Here is a 27,201-nt window from a genome sequence, read left to right as displayed (position 1 = left end):
TCTACTGTTACATTTGGTAAAATAAAAAAAAAATTGGACCTAAATTAATTTTTGTGAAAAAAAGTTAAATGTTCATTTTTTTTAAACATTCAATAAATTCCTGTGAAGCACCTGAAGGGTTAATTAACTTCTTGAATGTGGTTTTGAGCACCTTGAGGGGTGCAGTTTTTAGAATGGTGTCACTTTTGAGTATTTTCTATCATATAGACCCCTCAAAGTGAATTCAAATGTGCTGCGATCCTTAAAAATAAAATGGTGTTGTAAAAATGAGAAATCACTGGTCAACTTTTAACCCTTATAACTTCCTAAAAAAAATTTTGGTTCCAAAATTGTGCTGATGTAAAGTAAACATGTGGGAAATGTTACTTATTAAGTTTTTTGTGTGCCATATCTCTGTGATTTAAGGGCATAAAAATTCAAAGTTGGAAAATTGCAAAATTTTCACAATTTTTGCCAAATTTCCGTTTTTTTTTCACAAATAAACGCAAGTTACATGAATGAAATTTTACCACTAACATGAAGTACAATATGTCATGAGAAAACAATGTCAGAATCACCAGGATCCATGGAAGCATTCCAGAGTTATTACCTCATAAAGGGACAGTGGTCAGAATTGTAAAAATTGGCCCAGGCATTAACATGCAAACCACCCTTGGCAGTAAAGGGGTTAAGGTGTCTCAGTTCTTATAAAACCAGTGAATCAGAACATGTTTCCTCTAGATTGGTTGCCACTCTTGTGGTCTGTGCACAAGGATAACGGAAATGATTGCTCATTCTGCTGGTTGCTTCTTTTTAGAAGACGTTCCCTACTGTATATAGTTAAAAAAACACCAACTGCAAAAACTACACAAAAGACACCTGAGGAAAAACACTGCTTACGTTTTCCTACAGTGTCTACCTAAAAAAAACTATGTGGGCATGCTGGCATCTGTAAAGTGCTATGTACATGTACGCTTAGGAATAACGGAATATACGGAATATGTGTTACTCTCCTCCACTATTGGCCTGAGTTTAGAGGGTTAATGGGAAATATAGAACCAATCTTCTCATGTTTGGTGTCCTACCCTTGAGACATTTATGACGTGTATCGTATTGATATGCCATTACTATCACCATTATAATTAGATTCAAAATGACATTAATCAATTTTAGATTTTTATTTATTGATATTTTTAAATTAAGCATTGAAGGAAAGGATCAAGCGATGTTCTTGAAGATGCCTTCGTCTTTTGAAGATGTTTTGTGCTGGTCAGAAAGCCACAAGTAGATGTACAAGTCCTTCCATATAGGTACAGCACTGATGGTGGACGTGCCGCACTTTCTTCAGGGCTCTAGATGTGGGGGTCTTCTGTCCATGCGATGTCTCTGGTGCTCTGGGGATAGCAGGCAAAAATGCAGCTTTCTCTGACAGCGCGAGCAGCCCTGGAGAATCCACGCCGACACGATGATATCATCCGGCGGAAGATCGAACCTATGAGAAAAGATGTAAAACTCATGTAAGTAATGGGACTCCATTTTAGAGGATACCACTGTGGTGTCACTGAGAGAGGACGGTAGAGGGATGCTCTCCATACATGGGTAAGGGGATCATTGTCAGTCATCATACATGTGACAATCCCACCACTGACAGATGACATCTGCTCCACATGAATTCTTCTCATTGACATAATAAAACATGGACCCTATTGTCACACTTACCTCGCCTCCTTTCCCCCTCTTCTACTATCTCTGTTTTTTGTTGTTTTTTCAATTTTCGTGCAGATTTTCTTCTCTTCTGAGCAGGAGAATCTAATCAAAAATTCAGAGACAGATGTTGATGATAAACTTCTATAAGATTAGCTTTGTACGTTTATAGATTATGCAAACTGATTAAGGCCTGTTTCACACATCATTTTTTTCCCGTCAGCCAAAAAAGGGGCGGATCCGTTTTTTACACCCATAGACTTACATTATTGGCGGATCTTGACTGACGGTCGTCCGTCACACCCGTTACTTTACGGATCAGCCAAGATTTTAGTGGCTCCCGGGCGGATGAGACGGACCCTGCAACGTTTTTTTGCAGTGACCGTCAGCTATTTTCTCTCCGGGAAGCATTTTAACCCTTAACTACCATCTCGGGACCCGCTAAAATCTCTCTCTCTCCTCACCGGCACCAACCTCCCGATCTTGAATACCGGACCGGCCTCCCGCAAGCGATCGCTCCCATGGTTGGGGTCGCCTGGCCTCCAGCGAGATCGATAGGGACGCCCGGCCTCCCACGAGATTGCGGCCATGGAGACGACCGGCCTTCCGCGAGATCGCGGCCATGGGGACGACCTCCCGCGAGATCGCGGCCATGGAGACGACCGCGGGCACTTTAAATCAAGCTGCATTGCTTTTTCCACGGTTCCGTTCTCCTACGTGGTCCAATGTCATCCGACATCGCTAAACGGAGACGGATCAGTTTTTTTCCACCTTTGGCGGATTTCAGCTGACTGCCGACGACGGAGGTATGAAATAGGCCTTAATATACACCTGCAGCTTCTCTGTGTGTCGCCATGTGGGGTCTCCCAAAGGAAATATGTCCCCTTATTAACATGACATTACTTGCAGCTAGCCACAATGTTATTATGTAATCATTTAGATAAAATGTCAGAGTAACTTCTAAGGGGACCGGTCACTAGGTCAAAAGTGTCCAGGATTCACTCTACTTTATTTCCACTGATCCCTTGACTATTCTGTTTCTTTTAGATTTGTTAAAATCCCCCATAGGGTTCTGAAGATTTGGGCCTTTTTATTTAGTGCTAATTGTAATTATCTTTACCATGGAGGCGTGACTCACAGGTAATTTTTGCCTGTAAACATGCCTCCAGAGAATCCTGTGAGCCACGCCCCATTGGTAAAGACCGTAAGTGTTAGCACTATATAAAAAGTCCCATATCTCTGGAACCATATGGGGAATTTTAACAAAACAAAAAACGGAATACTAAGGAGGACAATGGAAATAAAGAAAGTAATTTTCTGAGTCTTTAAGAGCTGATCCACATTTTACTTTTTTATTATAGCTTATAATAGTATGGCCTATAAATCTGTACATACCTGACAATGAGAGCGAGGATGACTCGCTGATTTTGTCACCATCAAGTTTGGAAGAAGACTCTCTCTGCCTGTTTGGTAGAAGAAAGACAAGTAAATTGAGAGTAAAAACAATAGAAAAATGGAAGAACATCTGTCTGTAATCCCAATTCTACCAGCAGGAATAGAGTGTAACTAGTAATATTGGACTGTAGTGAACTGGAAATGAATGGCTGGTCACATTGATCAGTTATTACTACAGTGATATCACAAGCCAGACCCACAGAAATCAGAAATCATTAAGAGCTGGATGCTGGACCTATATTTGTGTTCTCGTGTCTTATATTTGGATCTGAACATATATCAGACCTAAATCTCATGATAATAATCTACTCACATGTCTGAGCTTTGTTCGCTATTCTCTGGGAAACACTTTGAAGACAACATACGCTCTTCTACATTGTTCATCATCCCGGTACTTTTTGTATATAGCTGAAACAAGCAGAGAAATATAAAATTTGTATGGAGTTTGTATGTTCTCCCCTTGTTTGTGTGGGTTTCCTCCGTGTACTCCAGTTTCCTCCCACATTACAAAGACATATTGAAAGGGAATTTAGATTGTGAGCCCCATCGGGGACAGTGTTGATAATGTGTGCAATTTGTAAAGCGCTGCGGAATATGTTAGCGCTATATAAAAATAAAGATTATTATTATTTATTTTTATAAGATATCTTATATTTAAACTTTTTTCTAATTATAGGTTTTATACATTTTATTGTCCACATACTTACTTTAGAAAACCTTTGAGAAGATGACACAAAATTTTGGACTTCTGGACAGTCATTGTCCTCACTTGTGTTCTCCTCATCTGAATCCATATGTTGGTGTTTCTTAAAGCTAGCTGCAAAGTACAAAAGTTATAAAAGATTATTAATATAAGACCATGGTCAGACAGTCACCATGCTATCACTAATAATAATGGGAAATAATTGACACATAACATGAAAGACAAGACACACTGCAGTTTCAGGCAGATGACGTCTCATTTTACTTACTATTAAAGTAGCAGGTGTCCTCATCTGATGCTAGATCAAGACATAACAGGGGCTTCTGACTTGGAAGGTTGAGAAAACTTAAGCAACATAGAAATGGATGAATTATTATCTCATTTGCTCCTCCTGGAAAAGGAAGACAAGAAAGAAAGCAATACAGTCATTGTCAAAGAAGCTGGTCCATATCTCTATTGTTTATATTAAAAACTGAAGATGTAATGTAGCCGACATGAAGGAATTGTACTGAAATTAGGAAGAAAACCTCAGTGCTGATCCTCACAGACACAACCATTTGTCTGGTCAGAGAGGTATAATAAGCCATTAATAATACTATTATAATATTACCTGTCCCAAGTCTCTGTGCTGGATTTTTTTGGAGCAGCCCAGTTATCAGGTTCCGAGCATCATGTGGAGCAATGTATTCATTATATCTCCAAGTTATGTCATCTGTTATATAAAAAGCAAATATTACAGGAAATTCAACCTTTACATTTATTTTCATATAAACCATTTTCCTTAACAAAGCTAGAAACTATATCACAAAACCAATTAAACCAAATAACTGTGACATCACACAGCATTCAGAATATTTTACTTACCCCTGACGACACTGAGTAAAATCTCCCTTTGGGAATCTCCATAAAATGGTGTAAATCCATAAAGAAATTCATATAGGATGATCCCTACTGACCACCAGTCAATAGGCCTGCCATATGCTTTCCTTAAGATGACTTCTGGAGCCATGTAATGAGGGGTGCCACCAGTCTGGAATACAACAGAATAATTAGATGATGATCAATAAATATAAATGTGATACATAACATCAATGGAAACATTTTCTAGATGAGAAATTATCAGAGAAGGAGAAAGAGATGAGATTTGTGAAGGAGAAGGTCCGGTAAGTAAAGCTGACCTCATTATCATCGAACTCGCTGGTGATGTCCTCAATTGGAGCTCTGTAGATGTCTGATGTTGGTCTCATGATGCCGAGTGTTGAAAGTCCAAAATCCGTGACTTTAATATGTCCTGTTGATGTTATCAGGAGGCTGTGAAAGAAAATAATGAAGTTAGCCCCGAGTAATAACCCATATACTGTAAGAGAAACTTTAACCTTCTTCCCCATTATTATACTATAAGGGTCACTTACTTCTCGGGCTTCAGGTCTCGGTGGACCACACCATAGCTGTGCAGGTATTCCACAGCAAAAATCGTTTCCGCAATGTACATACGGGCCAGGGGGACAGGAAAACGACCTATGTCCTTTAAAAGATTGTCACAGCCTCCTCCTACAGTAGAAAGCAAATATGACAGGTGAGGGTTTGTTACAATGCAAATTACACATGATTAAGGTGAAAAAGAAATAGGCGGACACATTGGGGCAGGATCTCATACATAGAGATGGACTGAATAATATAGTGTGTATACTGTGAAACAGTGCCCAGGGTGGTAGCCGTAGGCGAGTGTCATGAGTCAGACACCTTAGCACATTACCGAAAACTGGGGCCTGTTTCCAGTGTGCGTGATGCTGTTGTGGCTGTTGACACCTCTCGGCTTCTCTGGTCTGCCACACAGCGTGGCTGGGGTTCCCCGTGACCCCACGAATGAGAGATCACAACGGTGTATAAAAACAAGTTTGACTTTACTGTTCATAAAAAAGCACAGCTGGAGACACAGACATCCTTCTTTAGGTTACAATACAGTGGCATGTCTTCAACAAACATTTTTCACCGGCACAAGTGGTGAAACTTTTCACTATCAGAGTTAGGGGCTTTTAAATTTCTTAGATAGCTATAAATCTTCAGCTGCATCTTCCTACTTTCTCTAGCATTAGCCCACTTTCATGAACCACTTAGAAAAAGCGTCTATGGTTAACTTCTTTACTGTATGTGCCCCCAGCCTCGCCGACTTGTCTCTTCTTAGACCCACAGCTCTCAAGCCTTGGCTAACACTTTGCATTCCCGGAGTCTCATAGGATCTCTCACAAGTTGCTGAACCAGAGTTCCCTTCCCTAACTCGCCTACTAGGAGTATTCCACTGATGAGCGAGCCATGGACGCGGGCGGAAGACTGTCATCATCGCTGCGTCTGACAGGTGAGTATTGACCACCAAGCACTACTGCGTCGCTTGTGAGATCTGCCTATTTGGCAGCTAACTAGCAACCATTTAGTGATGCACAAGCGATCCTGACCTGGTCGTATCGTGGTCGGGATCGCTGGTGCATCACTAAATGTAACGGGGCCTTAACCCACAACTGTATACTACACAGTGACCCTTACAAAGAGGCCTAGCCGGACCTCATCTACTATTCTCTAAATTATTTCTCTGTGAAAGTTCCTATTTATAAAAATTGTTCAAGTAAAGAGAAATCTTCCGTTTATCCATAGTGGAAATTGCTGCAATGCTCAGTGAAGGCTTACAGGGGAGACGTTTACAGAGATCAATGGTTTTTCTGGCATCTTGGTAACAGATACATTATAGTAATTGCAGTGTGGACATGTACCCGTCCTAGTGGGCACATTCCGGTTATATATAGGTGCTAGGATTAAGCCATTGAGGCTGGATATAGATACAATGGATGTGTCCTACCTGGTAAATACTCCATGACCATACACAGATGAATTTTAGTAGGAAAGGAGCAGAACATGGAGGCCACAAAGGGACAATCAGCGAAGATTGAGATGTCCCTCTCCAGAAAGGCTCGTTCAAGTCTCCTTGGCTCTTTAAGGTTCTGTATGTCTATTTTCTTCATAGCACATACTTGGTTTGAGTCTTTATGGCGCACTAGGTGGACGGCCCTGGAGAAAAGTAAAATCCAAGATTTATTATGAATTCTTACTAACAATGTGTCTATAGACCTCATCTAATGATCTCCTGACCTAATGGTTAATACTAGATGTGAGGCCATCACTAGAAATCCATGTATAGAATTACATAAAATAACACTCCATAAATGAACACTAGTGGGGGTCCTCATCCCCGTCACATTCTACCTGACCTGAATATTAACTGATGTGGATAGTGATGTGGACTCATAAAATTTCTCTATGGGAGCATTGCAGGGGTAAAGCACAGAGAAATAGGCATCGTCATAAGGAGCCCTGGGAAATAAATTATTATACCAAAATAAAGCTCACCCAAAAGATCCAGAGCTGATCAGTTTGATCGGCTTATAGTCGTTCTTACAAGGTAACCTCCACGGGTTATATGATCCGATCAAGGCCTATAAAGGAATAAGAAATGACAGTAAGACACAGAAGCTGGAGAAACATGTCAGCTCCAGATGCAGGAAGGTCTCACTTCTACATTACGTCCCTGCTGATTACACTACAGCAGATGTAGAGGAGGTGATACAAGCTGGACCCTCCACAGACACTGTTATATTATAGGGGGATATCCCCCATACACATATGTCATTGTACTGCAAGGGAGGATAGGGGACATCACACAGAGGAGGTAGAATAATAACGTCATCATCACACACAATAGGTCTGATCTATATGAAAAACAGCGATATCCCATTATCATGTGGGGTATAATATGGGATGTGTAATTCACACCCGTCATCAGATGATACACAGACGTCCCTCTGATACTTACACTGTCAGATTCCTGGATGATCTCTGGTGTCTCACATATTCCTCCATCAGTATTTGCCGGCACAGTTATTCCTAAAGTAATGATGAAATAATGAAGAGACGTCATGTATTAGTCGATATCAGCACTTATTATATAACATCCATATAGTGAAGGAAATGCCAAGACCCCTGTACATGGAGTAATACGAGGTGTATGGATATTCTGCACACACTGTGTATAGTTATGGCATATGTATATACTGTATACTGTACCATAAATGTGTGCTTCTTCAGGGTCTGATCGAGTCACATCAATGACATGATTGGGGGCTGAGAAAAGCCCAGAGGGGAGAAGCCAAATTACATCAGCCCCCTCCATTATAGTCTATAGGGGGTTCATGAGCCGTCACCGGCCTCATACAGAGGATAATGAGTAAATCTCCATATTCTCTACCGTTCTCTATAACTTGACATTGAATGTAAAATATTAGATGATCGGCTTACCTTCCATCAGATCAGGGTTTAGCCCCGGCTGACGGGTATCAGGGTCAGCAATATGGAGGTTTTGTGTCTCTTTGGAGTCATCTTCTGATATTTCCTGATGGATATAATATATACAATTTATATAACATTTCACAGACACTAAATGACCGTATATATAAGGCAGGAAGGAGTAAAACTGGATTTACATGATAATTTCGGTATAGGTCGGACTATACACGGCGAATCTCTCCAGTAAGTCCATATTAATATATAAGGGATTTGTATATACCACTGTTCTCTAATAACGTCTATCAGAACTGCAGCATTTACAAGAAGGAAGATTGTGATAATCGCGTGAGACAGAGGCGGAAATACAAACTCTGCACTGCTGAGTACAGACTGTCATCACAGATGATGGAGCCGCAGAGACAGGCTGCCATAAAGTGTCCTGTGTCTGCCTGGAGCGGACAGAGAGGCGTCTGATATCACACATCTGACCTTCTGCTATATGACTGGTAATCTGGGGAAGAATAAAACCAAGAATGTGTGCTTGTGCTAACTGATGTAGACGGGTTATTAACCACATAAAACAGAATAATGACAGGATTGCAGGTATAATATAGATAAAATACCATATTTTTCGGATTATAAGGCGCACTTTTTCAAAAATATGGTGCACATGTATGAGGACAGGAGCAAACAATTATTAATAAGCATGAAAATCAGATGCCGCTGATAGGAAGAGTTGCCGCCTATAGTCGTCGGAGATTGAGCCACAATTCAATATGTGTCAGGTAAGGGGTAAACTGCACATATAGCGATGAATCCGGGATGTGGAGTGTGACAATCACTGCAGGTATATTCTCCTGCTGTACTGATGGCTGCTGGAAATATAGAATCTTATCTACGGTATATAACTGTTTGCCTCTGTCCTCATACACGGCATTTATCTACATTACACCTGCAATCCTGTCACTATACTTTATTATAAGGCTAATAACCCGCCTATGTCAATTAGTACAAGTACTCATATTTGGGGTTACTCTGATTTACCGCATTATTCGCTGCTTGTGCAGTCGGCAGTTTTTAGCACCATTGTTTATTATTAATCTGGAGACGATCAGACAACATGGGCGTGAGATGAAGAAGATAACGGATCCTTACCAGACGCTCCGGTGAGTAGGCCGGATTCTCCAGTACTAGCAGGACATTTTGGGCCAATTGTTTAATAAAGGCCAATTCTCCACTGTGGGATTTTTCTTCGGCCTATAGAAATGAGAAGAAACAAGAAAAGAAAATCATCAGATAAAGTGCAGAATGGAGGAGGCCATTTATGTCACCATGTTACCCCTGCTATCGGCACTACAAGTACTACATGACCGCTGCCGATGGAACCGGTCGCCTGAGAACCTTTACATTTCCATGTCCTTCCTCCGCACCCAGTGTATGGAAATAACGCATATGGCTGACTGGGACTTGTGGAAAATGGCCACAGCAGCCTCACACTCCAAACACGGGGTGACTGCAACACCAGACCAGAAAAAAACAAAACCTAATTCAGAATTAGCCCCTACACGCACCACACAGGCACAAGGAGTAAGGTGTTAATATCCCATAATAATACCTCTATCTTCCCAGGACATAAGTCCACTCATTATATTGGGATGTATCCGAAGTCACTATTTCCCCAGCAGTAACCTCCGTCCAAAGGACCTCACATTTAGCAGCCTCATACCCAGACCCATCCCCCGCTTCTGTGATGATAGGAACACAATCCTACCTCCCCAAGACCCCTACTTATCAAGTACCATCTTTTACATCCTGCTTCCTTTCCTCCCCATCTCTTCTTATATATATGTATAAGGGCTGGTTGGTTAGATGCTGGAACATGAAACTGCAAAAAGGAGGAATCTCCCCAACCTTCTTCCATTTATTGTCCTCCCTAACTCCTTCCCGCAAATGGAGTCCTCCCATGTGGAGGGGGGTCCGGAGCTGAGCTTCCTAATCACACGGAATATACAGGTATATTACATAACGGCAGCCGTCAGTGGGCACACCGCTGTCTAGCTCTCATCCACCCTCTATGATGTGATCACAGGGGACCACTTACTGTGACACCTGGGGGTCTGCTGAAGATCCCCGTCACTTTAATACAAGTCCTTCCATGTCTATGTCAATGGGAAAATAACAGTTATGGCTCTTGAAAGAAAGTTATGAAAAGATGAGAGCAGAAAAGCCAAAAATAATCCTGATCCTTAAAGTGTTATCTATCCAATCCCCCATGTCCATAATCCACAACCTTCTCACCCTACTTCTATTAACCCTTTATATCCCACCTTTTCCCTTGTCATGTAGCTTGTAGGCCCTATTTCATCTCCCCGGTTATTCTGGGTATTGCATTTAGGTTAATCTTAATCTTGTATTCCATTATTATCATATTTATATGATTTGTGCAGATTATCTGCTACTTACCTGTTGGACCAATGTCCAGATGTTCTGCTGTAAATGCTCTAGGTATTCTAGGCTTATGCGACCTTGGTGGTATTTGGTCAGGCAGTCTCTCACTAGCTCCATAACCAGCCGGTAAGTGAAGCTGAGGACGCCATCGGGTAGTGGTAGCACAATGTCAGGGTCATAGATGGTAAGAATCCCCTGGAGTAGTGCTAACACCTGAAGTTTGTCTGAAGAAATTCCAGACATTGAAAATAAATCCAATCGCAATAGTGTATGACTCGCTATGCAGCTTATCACAAACAGCAATGACAACAGGTTGTCAAAGTGATGATCGGAGTGTAAACACTTGTGTAAGTAGTGATGGTCAATTGTGATGTCATAATGATGTCATAATGGAATCTTGTGTTCTGATTCTAAAGGGGCCTCTTGCCTTATAAGGAAGTTGCCTAGTATCTCTTAAGGAGGCAAAAATATAGGCTCAGCATCAGTATCAGATGCAGGCGTGGAGGAAAGGGCAATGGGTGCTTTACTTTTCTGATCAGTTAGTCTATTTTCATGTTGTAAGAAATTATTTATATTTGTTAAACAGAATAAATATTCTAACAATTTGTGTGAATAATAAATTCAGATTGCAGTGATAAATTATGTATCTTTATTGTGGGAACAGGGACAGACTGGGACTGCATCCAGCCCTGGCATATGAAGCACACAGACCCATGCTGCTCTCCCACACCCACTACTATTACAAAGATGACCCTGCCTACCATTGGAGCAAATCAAAATGTATTACTATCAATAATACAAATATATGAGCATTCTCACTAAGGTCTCTTTATAATATTAATACTACCCCTCTGGGTCTCCTTATAATATTAATAGTTCCCCTATTAGTCTCCTTATAAGGGAATCTGTCAGGAGGATCAACCCTCCTAAACCATCTATAAAGGCATTGTAGGGAATCTCTCAGGTAGTGCTTGAGGTCGGCATTAGGCCGTGTTCACACAGGCAACAAGTTAGTTTAGCAAAGAAGGGTTTATTAGCTCCAGAATCCCAGGTAGGACACAAAACAGCCATGCTCCAACCAAAAGGTAAAAACCGCAGGAAAGCATAGTACATAAGGCAGGTGAATACTCCAGCAGTCGTACATCCAGTACTCCGGCAGGTATATGTCCTATACTGCAGGTATACTTCCAATACTCCAGCAGGTATACATCCAATATTCCGGCAGGTATACATCCAATACTCCTGCAGGTAAACGTCCTATACTCCGGTAGGTACTTGTCCAGGGCCGGACTGGGACTGAAAATCAGCCCTGGCACACAAACCAAAGCAGCCCACATACAAATCTCTATGCTTAACCCCTTTCTGACATCAGACGTACTATCCCATCCATGGGACCCGGGCCCCTATGCCTATGGACGGGATAGTAGCTGATCGCGGCCGGGTGTCAGCTGATTATCACAGCTGACACCCGGCACTATGTGTCAGGGGCGGTCACGGACAGCCCCGACACGTTAACCCCTTGCACACCGTGATCAAACACGATCGCGGTGTACAGGGGGTTAAAGGAAAGCATCGGCAAGGAGGGGGCTCCCTCCGTGCTTCCCTGAGCCCCCCACAGCAGCGCAATATGCAGCGCTGCTGCGGGGGGCTCTTTCCCTGCAGGTCACTGGATCCAAGATGGCGATGGGGACCTTCGGGGGCCTGCAGGGAGCTGGCTTCCTCAGTGCCTGCAAAGCGCAGGTGTAACGTCCGTCTGCAAATCTGGGCTGCAGAAAGACAGCGCCCCGAGTAACCCCGATACCCTTTACCCCTATACAGGGATCTAGATTTACAACAGAGCCCAGGAGGCGCTGTCATAATAGGGGCAGTGCCCCAGAGCAGGACGGTCGCCAATAGAAAAGCAGGAAGGAGCCAAAAATGTAGTCAGAACCAGGCGAGCAGTGGAGGTACAGAAACGGCAGGCAGAGGCAGAGTCGAGAGTCCAGGCCAAGGTCACAAAACAGGAGGGCGGTAGAGGTGCAAAAACGGCAGGCGGTAGCATAGTCGAATATCCAGGCCAAGGTCACAAACTGGGAGAATAGCAGAGGTACAGAATCAGCAGGCAGAAGGGAGGTCAGGGGTCCAAGCCAAGGTCAGCGTCAGTAGTCGGGAGAAAGGCAATGTTATGAATGAGTCACCGAAGGAGGAAAAAACAAAAATACAAGCTAAGTCCAGAAACCTGGAGAGGTTGGTAGCTATCGGATTGCAGACCCCTGATCCTATTCACCACAACTAACAGTAGCCGTGGGGGGTTTCTACGGTGCCCTAGACCCCTCGTTCACAGCCGGAGAACTAAATAAGCCTAAAGAAAGAAAGGGGAAATCTAAACTGCCCCAGAGCAGACCCCAAAGCAATAGACAGCCCCCAACATGTATTGTCGGTGAAAAACAGATGAAAACACAAACACAGACAGAAAGATAGGAATGAGCAAACGATGGGGCCCAACTAACTAAATAGGAAAGGACAGAAAAGATGCTGGCTGCAATCCGCAAAAATCCTGCCGAAAATAATGTCCAACACGTCTGATAGAAAAGGTCCTGAAGTCACTAGGCTTCAAAATCACTAAATCAGCACTCCGGTATATTCTGAAGACAGAGCAAAGAGATCAACTGATCAGAGACAAAAATGGAGTTCAGCCCGTCCCAACCAGGGCAGGCTGAACACAAACACTAAGTAAACAGACAAAATCTCATGGAAAAATAGCAGAGCAAAAACTTAGCTTTTCGTAGACAGGAACTAAACAGGATGCCAGAGCTCAGAGCAGAAAGAATCACCAGCAACCCTGCAGGGCGTCGGCTGCCTTATATCCACTCAGAGATTCCGGGTGTCCAATCACACTCCGCCTGTTCAGATGACAGGTTCTTCCCATCCCAAACAATTTCACTACCTCTCTTCACCAGCAGAGAGAGTTCATCAGACATCAACGGTGAAGGGAAAAATGAACTCACAACAGGCAAAGTACAAAAACGGTTGGCAATAGAATAGTCAGAAATCCAGGCTGAGGTCAGAGTAAACTATAGTAAATCACAAAGTAGCACGCAGGGGAACCAAGAATATATCCGGCGGCTTGCAAGCCCAGTCCCAAGGTATTTGAGGGATCAGGTCATCCCTTACAGGCTCCCGGGCTGATGATGTCATCAGGACCGCCCCAGGACCAGACCTGATGATGATGCACCAACCCCTTCATGACTGACAGAGAAGCGGAGTCTGCGTCCACTAGACGCCTGCGCAGAAGCCCTTTCACTGTTGCCGCCATCACTCGGGCGCGAGCCACGGCGCCTCCCAGTGGCCAAGGTCTGGACAGCAGGCCCTGAGCCCGAGGGCGGCGAGACAGTCCGTCGTCTCCTAGTGGCTGAGGGCGGAACAGCAGGCCCCGAGTCTGACGGCGACGTGACAGCAGGCACGAGGAAGCCTTGTGCTGTGCCTGTGACAGATTGCTCATCTGTCACAGTGATCTGTGATGTGACAGGACAGTGATGTCCCCCCTGGGACATCCAAATAAAGTAAAAAAAAAGTGTAAAAATAATTTAAAAAAAAATCGCTAAATAAATAAAAAAAAAAATATATTCCGTAATAAATTCATTTTTTGGAAATAAAAAAAAAAATAAAAAAATATAAAAGTACACATATTTGGTATCGCCACGTCTGTAACAACCTGCACTATAAAACTGTCCCATTAGTTAACCCCTTTAACGAACCCCTTAAAAAATAAAAATAAAAAAAGAATAAAAAAAATAATGATTTATTATCATACCGCTGAACAAAAAGAGCAATAACGCGTAATCAAAAAGATTCATATAAATATCCATGGTACAACTGAAAACGTCATCTTGTCCCGCAAAAAACGAGCCACCACACAGCATCATCAGAGAAAAAATAAAAAAGTTATAGCTCGCAGAATAAAGCGATGCAAAAATAATTATTTTTTATATAAAATTGTTTTTATTGCATAAAAGCGCCAAAACATAAAAAAATGACATAAATGAGGTATCGCTGTAACCATACTGACCAGAAGAATAAAACCACTTTATCAATTTTACCGCACGTGGAACGGTGTAAACGCACCCCTCAAAAGAAATTCATGAAACGCTGGTTTTTGTTCATTCTGCATCCCAAAAATCGGAATAAAAAGCTATCAAAAAAGTCACGTGCCCAAACATGATACCAATAAAAATATCAACTCGTCCCGCAAAAAAATAAGACCTCACATGACTCAGTGGGTCAAAATACGGAAATATTATAGCTCTCGATATGTGGTGATGCAAAAACTATTTTCACAATAAAAAGCGTCTTTTAGCGTGTGACAGCTGCCAAAAACCCCCCGGCCATAAATAGTGAATCAAACCCCCTGTTATCACCCCCTTAGTTAGGGAAAAATAATACAATTAAAAAAATGTATTTTTTTCCATTTTCCCATTAGGGTTAGGTCTAGGGTTAGGGCTAGGGCTAGGGTTAGGGCTGAGATTAGGGTAAGGGGTGTGTTGGGGTTAGGGTTGGAGTAAGAATTGGGGGGTTTCCACTGTTTGGGCACATCAGGTGCTCTCCAAACGCAACATGGCGTCTGATCTCAATTCCAGCCAATTCTGCGTTGAAAAAGTCAAATGGTGCTCCTTCCCTTCCAAGCTCTGCCATGCGCCCAAACAGTGTTTTACCCCCACATATGGGGTATCAGCCAACTCAGGAAAAATTGCAAATCAACTTTTGGGTCCTATTTCTTCTGTTGCCCTTAGGAAAATGAAAAATTGGGGGAAAAAATATCATTTTTGTGGGAAAAAAATATGATTTTTTTATTTTCACGCCCGAGCGTTATAAACTACTGTGAAGCCCTTTGGGGTTCAAAGTGCTCACCACACATCTAGATAAGTTCCTTAGGGGGTCTAGTTTCCAAAATGGTGTCATTTGTGGGGGGTTTCCACTGTTTAGGTACATCAGGGGCTCTCCAAAGGCAACATGACACCCGCAGAGCATTCCATCAAAGTCTTCATTCCAAAACGTCACTACTTCCGTTCCAAGCCCCGATGTGGGCATATACAGTAGTTTTCTCCCACATATGGGGTATTAGGGTACTCAGGACAAATTGCACAACAACTTTTGGGGTCCATTTTCTCCTGGTACCCTTGGGAAAATAAAAAAAAATTGGGGACTAAATGATCATGTTTGTGGAAAAAATACAATTTTTTTATTTTCATGCCCGGGCATTATAAACTTCTGTGAAGCCCTTGGGGGTTCAAAGTGCTCACCATACATGTAGATAAGTTCCTTAGGGGGTCTAGTTTCCAAAATGGTGCCACTTGTGGGGGGTTTCCACTGTTTAGGTACAGTACATCAGAGGCTCTCCAAAGGCAACATGACACCCGCAGACCATTCCATCAAAGTCTGCATTCCAAAACGTCACAACTTCCCTTCCGAGTCCCGTCGTGTGCCTATACAGTAGTTTTCTCCCACATATGGGGTATCAGTGTACTGAGGACAAATTGGACAACAACTTTTGGGGTCCATTTTCTTCTGGTACTCTTGGGAAAATAAAAAAATTGGGGACTAAATGATCATGTTTGTGGAAAAAATATTAATTTTTAACTTTTACGCCCGGGCGTTATAAACTTCTGTGAAGCACTGGGGGAGTTGAAAGTGCTCACCACACACCTGGATAAGTTACTTAGGGGGTCTAGTTTCCAAAATGGTGTCATTTGTGGGGGGTTTCCACTCTTTAGGTACATTAGGGGCTCTCCAAAGGCAACATGACACCCGCAGATCATTCCATCAAAGTCTAAATTCCAAAATGTCACTACTTCCCTTCCGAGGCCCGACGTGTGCCTATACAGTAGTTTTCTCCCACATATGGGGTATCAGTGTACTGAGGACAAATTGGACAACAACTTTTGGGGTCCATTTTCTCCTGGTACCCTTGGAAAAATAAAAAAATTGGGGACTACATGATCATGTTTGTGGAAAAAATACGATTTTTTTACTTTTACGCCCGGGCGTTATAAACTTCTGTGAAGCACTGGGGGAGTTCAAAGTGCTCACCACACACCTAGATAAGTTCCTTAGGGGGTCTAGTTTCCAAAATGGTGTCATTTGTTGGGGGTTTCAACTGTTTAGGTACATTAGGGGCTCTACAAAGGCAACATGACACCCGCAGACCATTCCATCAAAGTCTGTATTGCAAAACGTCACTACTTCCCTTCCAAGCCCCGACGTGGGCCCATACAGTAGTTTTCACCCACATATGGGTTATCAGCATACTCAGGACGAATTGGACAACAACTTTTGAGGTCCATTTTCTCCTGGTAGCCTTAAGAAAATAAAAAAATTGGGGACTAAATGATCATGTTTGTGGAAAAAATACGATTATTTTACTTTTACGCCAGGGCGTTATAAAGTTCTGTGAAGCACTGGGGGAGTTCAAAGTGCTCACCACACACCTAGATAAGTTCCTTAGGGGGTCTAGTTTTCAAAATGGTGTCATTTGTGGGGGGTTTCCACTCTTTAGGTACATTAGGGGCTCTCCAAAGGCAACATGACACCCGCAGAACATTCCATCAAAGTCTGAATTCCAAAACGTCACTACTTCCCTTCCGAGGCCTGACGTGTGCCTACACAGTAGTTTTCTCCCACATATGGGGTATCAATGTACTCAGGACAAATTGTACAACAACTTTTGGTGTCCACTTTCTCCTGGTACCCTTGGGAAAATAAAAAAATTGGGGACTAAATGATCATGTTTGTGGAAAAAATATTAATTTTTAACTTTTACGCCCAGGCGTTATAAACTTCTGTGAAGCACTGGGGGAGTTCAAAGTGCTCACCACACACCTGGATAAGTTCCTTAGGCGGTCTAGTTTCCAAAATGGTGTCTTTTGTGGGGAATTTCCACTCTTTAGGTACCTTAGGGGCTCTCCAAAGGCAACATGACACCCGCAGACCATTCCATCAAAGTCTGCATTCCAAAACGTCACTACTTCCCTTCCAAGCCCCGACGTGTGCCCATACAGTAGTTTTCTCCCACATATGGGGTATCAGCATATTCAGGACAAATTGGACAACAACTTTTAGGTCCATTTTCTCCTGGTACCCTTGGGAAAATAAAAAAATTGGGGACTAAATGATCATGTTTGAGGAAAATATATGATTTTTTTACTTTCACACCCGGGCATTATAAACTTCTGTGAAGCCCTTGGGGGTTCAAAGTGCTCACCACACATCTAGATAAGTTCCTTAGGGGGTCTAGTTTCCAAAATGGTGTCATTTGTGGGGGTTTCCACTGTTTAGGTACATCAGGGGATTTCCAAACGCGACATGGTGTCGATCTCAATTCCAGCCAAAAAAGTCAAATGGTGCTGCTTCCCTTCCGAGCTCTGCCATGCGCCCAAATAGTGGTTTACCCCCACATATGGGGTATCAGCGTACTCAGCACAAATTTTAGCACCCTGTTACCCTTGGGAAAATAAAAATTGGGGGTGAAAAGATCATTTTTGTGGAAAAAATATGATTTTTTAATTATACCGCTGCACGTTATAAACTTCTGTGAAGCCCTTGTGGGTTCAAAGTTCTCACCACATATCTAGATAAGTTCCTTGGAGGGTCTAGTTTCCAAAATGGGGTCACTTGTGGGGGGATTCCTCTGTTTAGGTACATCAGGGGCTCTCCAAACGTGACATGGCGCCCGATCAGAATTCCAGCCAATTTTGCATTGAAAAAGTCAAACGGCGCTCCTTCCCTTCTGAGCTCTGCCATGCACCGAAACAGTGGTTCCCCCCACATATCAGATATCAGCATACTCAGGACAAATTGCACAATAACTTTTCCAGTCCAATTTCTCCTTTTACCATTGGTAAAATAAAAAAAATTGATCCTGAAATATTTTTTTTGTGAAAAAAAGTTAAATGTTCATTTTTTTTTAAAATTCAAAAAATTCCTGTGAAGCACCTGAAGGGTTAATAAACTTCTTGAATATGGTTTTGAGCACCTTGAGGGGTGCAGTTTTTAGAATGGTGTCACTTTTGGGTATTTTCTATCATATAGACCCCTCAAAGTGGCTTCAAATGTGATGTGGTCCGTAAAAATAAAATGGTGTTGTAAAAATGAGAAATTGCTGGTCAACTTTTAACCCTTATAACTTCCTAAAAAAAAAATTTTGGTTCCAAAATTGTGCTGATGTAAAGTAAACATGTGGGAAATGTTACTTATTAAGTTTTTTGTGTGCCGTATCTCTATGATTTAAGGGCATAAAAACTGCAAAAAACATAAAACAAAAAAACATAAAAAATTGCAAAATTTTCCAAATTTTCGCCAAATTTCCGTTTTTTTCACAAATAAACATAAGTTATATGAATGAAATTTTACCACTAACTTGAAGTACAATATGTGATGAGAAAACATTGTCAGAATCACCGGGATCCATGGAAGCGTTTCAGAGTTATTACCTCATAACTGGACAGTGGTCAGAATTGTAAAAATTGGCCCGGTCATGAACGTGCAAACCACCTTGGGGGTAAAGGGGTTAAATAGTAAATAAATGTATCTTCCATGCAACCTTTTCTGGACAGCTTGTAGGTGAGAACAGTAAGGCCTCTTTCACACTTCAGTTGTTTGACGTCAGTCAAAATCCACCAGGTTTATAAAACAACGGATCCGCCTTTTTTTGGTGGATCCGTTTTTTTTTTCCCATAGACTTGCATTAGCGGCGGATTATGTCTGATGGTCGTCCGTTGCATCTGTTTTTTGACGGATTTGTTTGTTTTTTAGCATCTGCCATCTGGAGTAGACAGACTAGGGAACGTATTTTTCAGGGGTGAACCCAACATTTTAAACTGCGCATGCCCGGAACATTTATTCAGTCATGCATTTTAACCCCAAATGCCGTTCTGGCAGTGGTGAATCTCTCTCTTCTCTCTTCTGGTGCATTCTTTTTTTGCATAGCGGAAACGGATCCGTTTTTTCACACTTTGGGGGTTTGCAACTGACGTCAAACAACTGAAGTGTGAAACAGGCCCAAGGGAGTTCAATAGGTGAAAAATGACTTTTTCTTTAAAAGTTGGGAGATACAGCATTCTGTGACCGCGCCTATGCCCCGTGACCCTGCTGGAATTTTTTGGTTTTCGAAGGGGGAATCATAATTAAGACGTCTTCAATGCCTTCCCTAGGTGCAGGAGGACCTAACGTCACTACATCTTATTTATACACTCAGCCCATACTCCAACATTGTTAAAGGGGTTTTCCACCCATTGCTGAACACTAACAGAGTGTAATGTTGGGATTCGTGGTGGTGCAGACAGTTGTTACGTAACCATAACTTTGTGATTTGCCAAACACATTCTCATTACTTCTCCTCCAATTCTCTAACTTTTCTATTGATGGAGGCAGACGAGAACTTGTTTGGCGCAGCGAGGGCTCGCTCACACTGGCGTATAATACGGCAGAGTGCTGTGTGATGTTTTATCAGATAGAACTCAGACCAATGTTATACTATGGGGCAGAGCAGATCTGCGTTATTTTGTTCAGTCCAAATAGGTCTGAAATTTGCAGCATGCGGCGAGTGACTTTGGAATTTGGATCACCCGTACAAGTCTATGGGTGCGTGTGACACATTGGACTTCACTCTGACGTCATTCAACTACAGTCTGATTTTAGCTGACGTAGACAATGGAGAAGGTGGCGACATTAAGTTCTCCGTCTCCTTCACACCTGTGATACCATAATCTCATGCGAGAGAAGCAGATCACAGTAAACTGACACTGATCAGACGGGGATCAGAGTGTGACCAAAGTCATTACCATAATCCATCTGATTCTCTGGTAATCAGCAATCATGTGAACAAGCCCTTAATATGATCACCACAAAGAAAATTAAAGCAGTTGTCGCCCTACTAAAAACGGACAGTCCTCCAGCCAAACCTCCACCAGGAGCTTATTTAGCCTAAAAGATCTGATTTATATAGGGACTGATTGTCCAGAACTGATAGAAATCATATGTTCTTGGCCAAATAAGCTCCTGGTGCAAAACCGGTTGGAGGATTGGCAATTTTAGTAGGGAGAAAACTTAATTATCATCAGCATCAAAAGTTAGCGACGAGCCAGGTTTGTACCAGAGGAGGGAAACATGAGTATTTAAAGGGGTTGCCCACTACTTTAACACTGATGACCTATCCTTAGGACAGGTGATCAATGTCTGACCGGCGTTGCGGCGACACTTGGCACCATTGGCAGATCAGCTGTTCTCAGTGCCGGTGGAAACTGCTGTTACATAACTGCACAGCAAAACTCAATCTACTGTAAAGTGGCCCCAACCGGGTTTTGCACATCCGCCCCTTATTGATTTGAATAGGTCACGAATGTGCAGTACGCGGCCGTGGCCAGTATACAGTAGACAGCTGTGCCGTAACTGAGCAGTTCCAGCCATCACCGAGAACAGCCAATTGGCAGGGATGCCAGGAGTCACACCCACAAAGATCAGACATTGATGAGATAAGGATAGGTCATCAATGTTAAAATAGTGGACATTCTCTTTAAATTTACTAAATTTGTCTCTGGGATGGCATAGAATCCTAACTCATCCAGTGACCCAGATTGCTGCAAATTGGGGCAGGAACAACAACATACTGCGGCTGACTGATGGTCTGGAGCCACATGGGGTCCCAGAGCAAAAGTCCTAATAGCCCTGCAAATACTGTGATAGCCCCAAGTATAATGGCATCACATACAGTACGATAGCCCCACATATAATGGCATCACATACAGTACACAGGCCCCACCTGTATTCTCCCAAATAGTATACTGACCCCACCTGTAATCCCCCATATAGTAAGCTGGCCCCACCTGTAATCCCCCATATAGTAAGCTGGCCCCACCTGTAGTCACCCATATAGTACGCTGGAGCCACCTGTGATCCCTCATAAAGTACACTGGCCCCACCTGTGTCATCCCCCATATAGTACATTGGCCTCACCTATGTCATCCACCATATAGTACGCTGGCCCCACCTGTAGTCCCCAATATAGTATGATGGTCCCACCTGTCATCCCCCAAAAGTACACTGGCCCCACCTGTGTAATCCCCCATATAGTACACTGGCCCCACCTGTGTCATTCCCCATATAGTACACTGGCCCCACCTGTGCCATCCCCAATATAGTACACTGTCCCTACCTGTGTCATCCCCCATATAGTACACTGGCCCCACCTGTGTTGTACCCCATATAGTACACTGGCCCAACCTGTGTCATTGCCCATATAGTATGCTGGACCCTGATGTAGTCCCCCATACAGTACACTGGCTCCACATGTCATCCCCATACAGTACATTGGCCCCACATGTCATGCCCCATACAGTACACTGACCCCGCATGTCATCCCTCATACAATACACTGGCCCCACACATGTCATCCCCCATACAGTACACTGGCCCCACATGTTATGCCTCATACAGTACACTGGCCCCACATGTCATCCCCCATACAGTACACTGGCCCCACATGTCATGCCCCATACAGAACACTGGCCCTGCATGTCATCCACCATACAATACACTGGCCCCACACATGTCATCCCCCATACAGTACACTGGCCCCACATGTCATCCCCCATACAGTACACTGGCCCCAAATGTCATGCCCCATACAGAACTCTGGCCCCGCATGTCATCCCCCATACAATACACTGGCCCCACACGTCATCCCCTATACAGTACACTGGCCCCACATGTTATGCCCCATACAGAACACTGGCGCCACATGTCATCCCCCATACAGTACACTGGCCCCACATGTTATCCCCCATACAGTACACTAGCCCCACATGTGGTCCCCTACATAATACTGTTTGATTTATAAAAAAAGAATAAAAAAAGACACTCACCTTGTTCCCTGCCGCTCTGGCTTGGCCACGGCTGCAGCGTAACCAGGGCCATGTCTGCAGCATCACCAGGGCCGCACCGTCGCTGACTTACCCACGCCATGCGCTCAAATTAAAAATGGCCGCGGCCGCAAGGTTTCCTCCTGCTCCTGCTGCGGTCCGGGGGCGGGGCCTTGTTGACCGACGACGTGCAGCGTCACCACGTCGTGGCACGCTTTTAACCCCCGCTGCTTGCCACCTTGCCAGAAAATTTAAAGGGTCGGCGGCAGGAAAAAGAGGCCCATAACCTCATGAAAATGGCGGCCCAGCGGGAAAATGCCCGGTTGGGTAAGTGGCCAATCCAGGCCTGTACTTGTCCTATATTCCGGTAGGAATACATTGAATACTCCGGCAGGTGTACTTTCTATACTCTAGCACATATACGGTCAATACTCCCGCAGGTATACATCCCATAGTTTAGAAGGTATACTTCCAATACTCCGGCAGGTACATGTTCAATACCCTATACTCCCTCAGGTATATGTCCAATTCTCTAGCAGGTAAACATCCAATACTCCGTCATGTATACATCCCATACTCTGATACGCCCACATCCAATACTCCAGCAGATATAAGTCCAATTCTCCTGTAGGTATACATTCAACACTCTGACGCGTAAACTTCCATTACTCCAGCAGGTATACGTCCAATATTCCAGCAGGTATACGTTCAATACTCCAGCAGGTATACATCCTATACTCTGACACATATACATCCAATACTCCTGCAGTTACACATCTAATACTCTGACACGTATGCGTCCAATACTCTGGCAGTTATACATCTAATTTTCCTGCAAGTATGCATCCAATACTCATGATGGTGTACATCCAATTCTCTGGCAGGTAAACATCCAATACTCTGGCAGGTATATATCCAATACTCTGACACATATCTGTCCAATACTCCAGCATTTATATGTCCAAATCTCCTGCAGGTATACATCCAATACTCTGATACATATACATCCAATACTCTGGCAGGTATACATCCAATTGTCCGGCAAGTATACATCCAATACTCCGACAGGTATACACCATGTTCCAAATTATTATGCAAATTGTTTTTAAGTGTCAGCGGTTTTTTTGTTTGTTTTAAAGAAACCCATTGATGGTATTGTGTCTCAGGGTTCTTTGGATCACTGAAATCAATCTCAGATACCTGTGGAAATTAGTTTGCTATGTGAGCCCAATAAAAGGAAAACTGGATGTTCCACACTACTGAGCAGGACACAGTTTTCAAGTAACATGGAAAAGAAAAAGGATCTCTCTGCTGCGGAAATGCATCAAATAGTACAATGCCTTGGTCAAGGGATGAAAACATTAGATATTTCCTGAAAACTTAAGCGTGATCATCGTACTGTTAAGAGATTTGTGGCTGATTCTGAGCAGAGACGTGATAGTGCTGATAAAGGCAGAATGAGGAAGGTTTCTGCCAGGCAAGTTCATTGGATCAAGATAGCAGCGGCTAAAAAGCCATTACAAACCAGCAAACAGATAGTTGAAGCTGCTGGTGCCTCTGGAGTCCCTCAAACCTCAAGGTGTAGGATCCTTCAAAGCAGAGGCGTAGCTAGGGTTTTGGTTCAGGGGGGGCGAAACTTCTGAGTGGGCCCCTAACTAGGTAACGTTCATTACAACTCGGCGACGCACCCTAATAGTGGATGTAGGAGATGACCGCGCTGTTACTGAAAATAATCTCTATATAAAGACCAACATGGATATTACCACCATATGGTCAGTGCTAAATACCAGTCCTACAAAACATATGTGATTCCTGGACAATTATAGTTGGTGTCTTACCGCTGACGATCTTTCTGATGGAATTGTTCTCTTTTCACGTCTTTTCTATCTGGCCCAGACTGACATGACTACTCCTCCAGCCAGGACTCGGCTACAGAGAATACAACAACGGCATGTTCCACTTCTCATATTCCAGCTCCATCACCATGTATCCCCAACCTGCACAAACCCCTCATCCTGCTGATACCCCAATGCTGAGCTGCTGCTGCATGTGTCCCTATTACTGCACCTGATACCCCAACGCTGAGCCACTGCTGCCATATGTGTCCCTATTACTGCACCTGATACCCCAATGCTGAGCCGCTGCTGCCTTATGTGTCCCTATTACTACACCTGATACCCCAATACTGAGCCGCTGCATGTGTCCCTATTACTGCACCTGATACCCCAATACTGAGCCACTGCTGCCATATGTGACCCTATTACTGCACCTGATACCCCAATGCTGAGGCACTGCTGCCGTATGTGTCCCTATTACTGCACCTGATACCCCAATACTGAGCCTCTGCTGCCGTATGTGACCATATTACAGCACCTGATACCCAAATGCTGAGCCGCTGCTGCCGTATGTATCCCTATTACTGCACCTGATACCCCAATACTGAGCCACTGATACCGTATGTGTCCCTATTACTGCACCTGATACCCTAATGCTGAGCCACTGCTGCTGCATGTGTCCCTATTGCTGCACCTGATACTCCCTATACACACACGGCTCAGCTCCGCACCCCTTATGCACACGCGGCTCTGCTCCGTACACGCTGTACACACATGGCTCTGCTCCGTACACGCTGTACACACGCGGCTCCACTCCGTACATCCTGTACACATGCGGCTCCGCTCCGTACACGCTGTACACACACGGCTCCGCTCCGTACACGCTGCACACATGCAGCTCCGCTCCGTACAACTTGTACACAAACGGCTCCGCTCACCCCATACACACACGGCTCCATACAACTTGTACACCTCATACATGCATATCTCTGCTCTGTACACCATCTACACACACGACTCCGCTCCTCCGTACACCTCATATATGCATATCTCTGCTCCGTACACCATCTACACACACTGCTCCGCTCTGTACATGTGACGGACTCAGCTCCTGCTGAGCCCATTTTTTGAGTGGACCCTCTGGGTCGTGGCACCCACCCACCGAGGGCGAGCTGACCTTGTGAGAATCCACCCCCTATACAGGGAGTGTCAGGGGCAAGACCAAGGGGGTGAGCCACCACGACTGCTGGGACCAGACGGCCGGCTCAGGGGACACTAGACGAGTGTCTGACGACAAGGACAAGCAGGAAGCAAGACGAGACTAGACGTAGGTGCAAAGTATCTTCATTAGAATAACACAAGATCACATACAGAGAAAACAAGCAAAACGTGCAAGGTGCGCGCGTGGGCACGCCAAGGTCCATAACATGGTACGTGCCAGATGGCACGCCTAGGCAGAGGTAATGGCAAGATGGCATCGGACTCCGGACTGCTGGCAAACTGACAGGGTCCAGGGATCAGGATGCGGACGTCAGCTCCGGACATCAGGCCGTAGTCATCTGGTTCCGGACCTCTGGCAACGGTAGGCAGGTTCCGGGCATCCGGCAGGCAAACCAGGGTTCAGGCAAGGAGGCACGACAGATATCCAAGCAGGGTGCGTGTTTAGGGAACACGCCAAGGTCCAAGACTAGGTGCGTGTGTAGGGGACACACCAGGGTTCAAGACTAGGTGCAAGGTGCGTGTGTAGGGGACACGCCAAGGTTCGCAAACGAGACAGGGTGCGTGTGTAGCCACGCCAAAGCATAGAATAAGACAGAGTGCGTGTGTAGCCACGCCAAGGCACAAGACAGAGTGCGTGTGTAGCCACGCCAAGGCACAAGACAGAGTGCGTGTGTAGCCACGCCAAGGCACAAGACAGAGTGCGTGTGTAGCCACGCCAAGGCACAAGACAGAGTGCGTGTAGAGACACGCCAAGGCACAAGACAGAGTGCGTGTAGAGACACGCCAAGGCACAAGACAGAGTGCGTGTAGAGACACGCCAAGGCACAAGACAGAGTGCGTGTAGAGACACGCCAAGGCACAAGACAGAGTGCGTGTAGAGACACGCCAAGGCACAAGACAGAGTGCGTGTAGAGACACGCCAAGGCACAAGACAGAGTGCGTGTAGAGACACGCCAAGGCACAAGACAGAGTGCGTGTAGAGACACGCCAAGGCACAAGACAGAGTGCGTGTAGAGACACGCCAAGGCACAAGACAGAGTGCGTGTAGAGACACGCCAAGGCACAAGACAGAGTGCGTGTAGAGACACGCCAAGGCACAAGACAGAGTGCGTGTAGAGACACGCCAAGGCACAAGACAGAGTGCGTGTAGAGACACGCCAAGGCACAAGACAGAGTGCGTGTAGAGACACGCCAAGGCACAAGACAGAGTGCGTGTAGAGACACGCCAAGGCACAAGACAGAGTGCGTGTAGAGACACGCCAAGGCACAAGACAGAGTGCGTGTAGAGACACGCCAAGGCACAAGACAGAGTGCGTGTAGAGACACGCCAAGGCACAAGACAGAGTGCGTGTAGAGACACGCCAAGGCACAAGACAGAGTGCGTGTAGAGACACGCCAGGGTTCAGAGCAGGGTGCGTGCTAGGAGCCACGCCAGGGCACAAGGAAGGGCTGCGTGCTAGGAGCCACGCAGGGACGCACACCTCACTGGCCAATGCACACGGCTGTAACGCCAGCACGAGGCACGACTAAGGCACAGGAGGGGGCAAAGGAACCTTCGTGCTAGGAGCCACGCCAGGTTCAGGGCAGGGTGCGTGCTAGTAGCCACGCCAGGGTTCAAGGCAGGGTGCGTGCT

General features: G+C 44.5%; 1 protein-coding gene and 2 long non-coding RNA genes across 3 annotated transcripts; all 3 read right to left on the bottom strand.

The window, feature by feature from the left end:
• Nucleotides 1–1,275: 1,275 nt before the first annotated feature.
• Nucleotides 1,276–3,147, bottom strand: LOC141083984 (uncharacterized). The gene is made up of 3 exons (XR_012230888.1): nt 3,079–3,147; nt 1,699–1,788; nt 1,276–1,471 (listed from the first exon to the last, which is right to left on the bottom strand). It is a non-coding gene; the product is annotated as an uncharacterized lncRNA (long non-coding RNA).
• Nucleotides 3,148–3,368: 221 nt separating this feature from the next.
• Nucleotides 3,369–4,197, bottom strand: LOC141083983 (uncharacterized). Its single transcript, XR_012230887.1, has 3 exons — nt 4,110–4,197; nt 3,846–3,955; nt 3,369–3,546 (listed from the first exon to the last, which is right to left on the bottom strand). It is a non-coding gene; the product is annotated as an uncharacterized lncRNA (long non-coding RNA).
• A 75-nt stretch (nt 4,198–4,272) lies between these two features.
• Nucleotides 4,273–22,615, bottom strand: LOC141084432 (microtubule-associated serine/threonine-protein kinase 3-like). The gene is made up of 11 exons (XM_073569157.1): nt 22,607–22,615; nt 9,329–9,430; nt 8,186–8,279; nt 7,704–7,774; nt 7,241–7,326; nt 6,693–6,901; nt 5,254–5,392; nt 5,020–5,152; nt 4,706–4,871; nt 4,452–4,553; nt 4,273–4,349 (listed from the first exon to the last, which is right to left on the bottom strand). The coding sequence occupies exons 1-11, from the start codon at nt 22,613–22,615 to the stop codon at nt 4,273–4,275; spliced, it is 1,188 nt and encodes a 395-aa protein (XP_073425258.1).
• Between the last annotated feature and the right edge of the window lie 4,586 nt (nt 22,616–27,201).

This window comes from Dendrobates tinctorius, unplaced genomic scaffold (genome assembly GCF_039654945.1).
Source record: "Dendrobates tinctorius isolate UK_male_01 unplaced genomic scaffold, ASM3965494v1 ptg000022l, whole genome shotgun sequence".
Lineage (NCBI taxonomy): Eukaryota > Metazoa > Chordata > Amphibia > Anura > Dendrobatidae > Dendrobates > Dendrobates tinctorius.
This window is presented reverse-complemented; position numbering and strand designations above follow the sequence as displayed.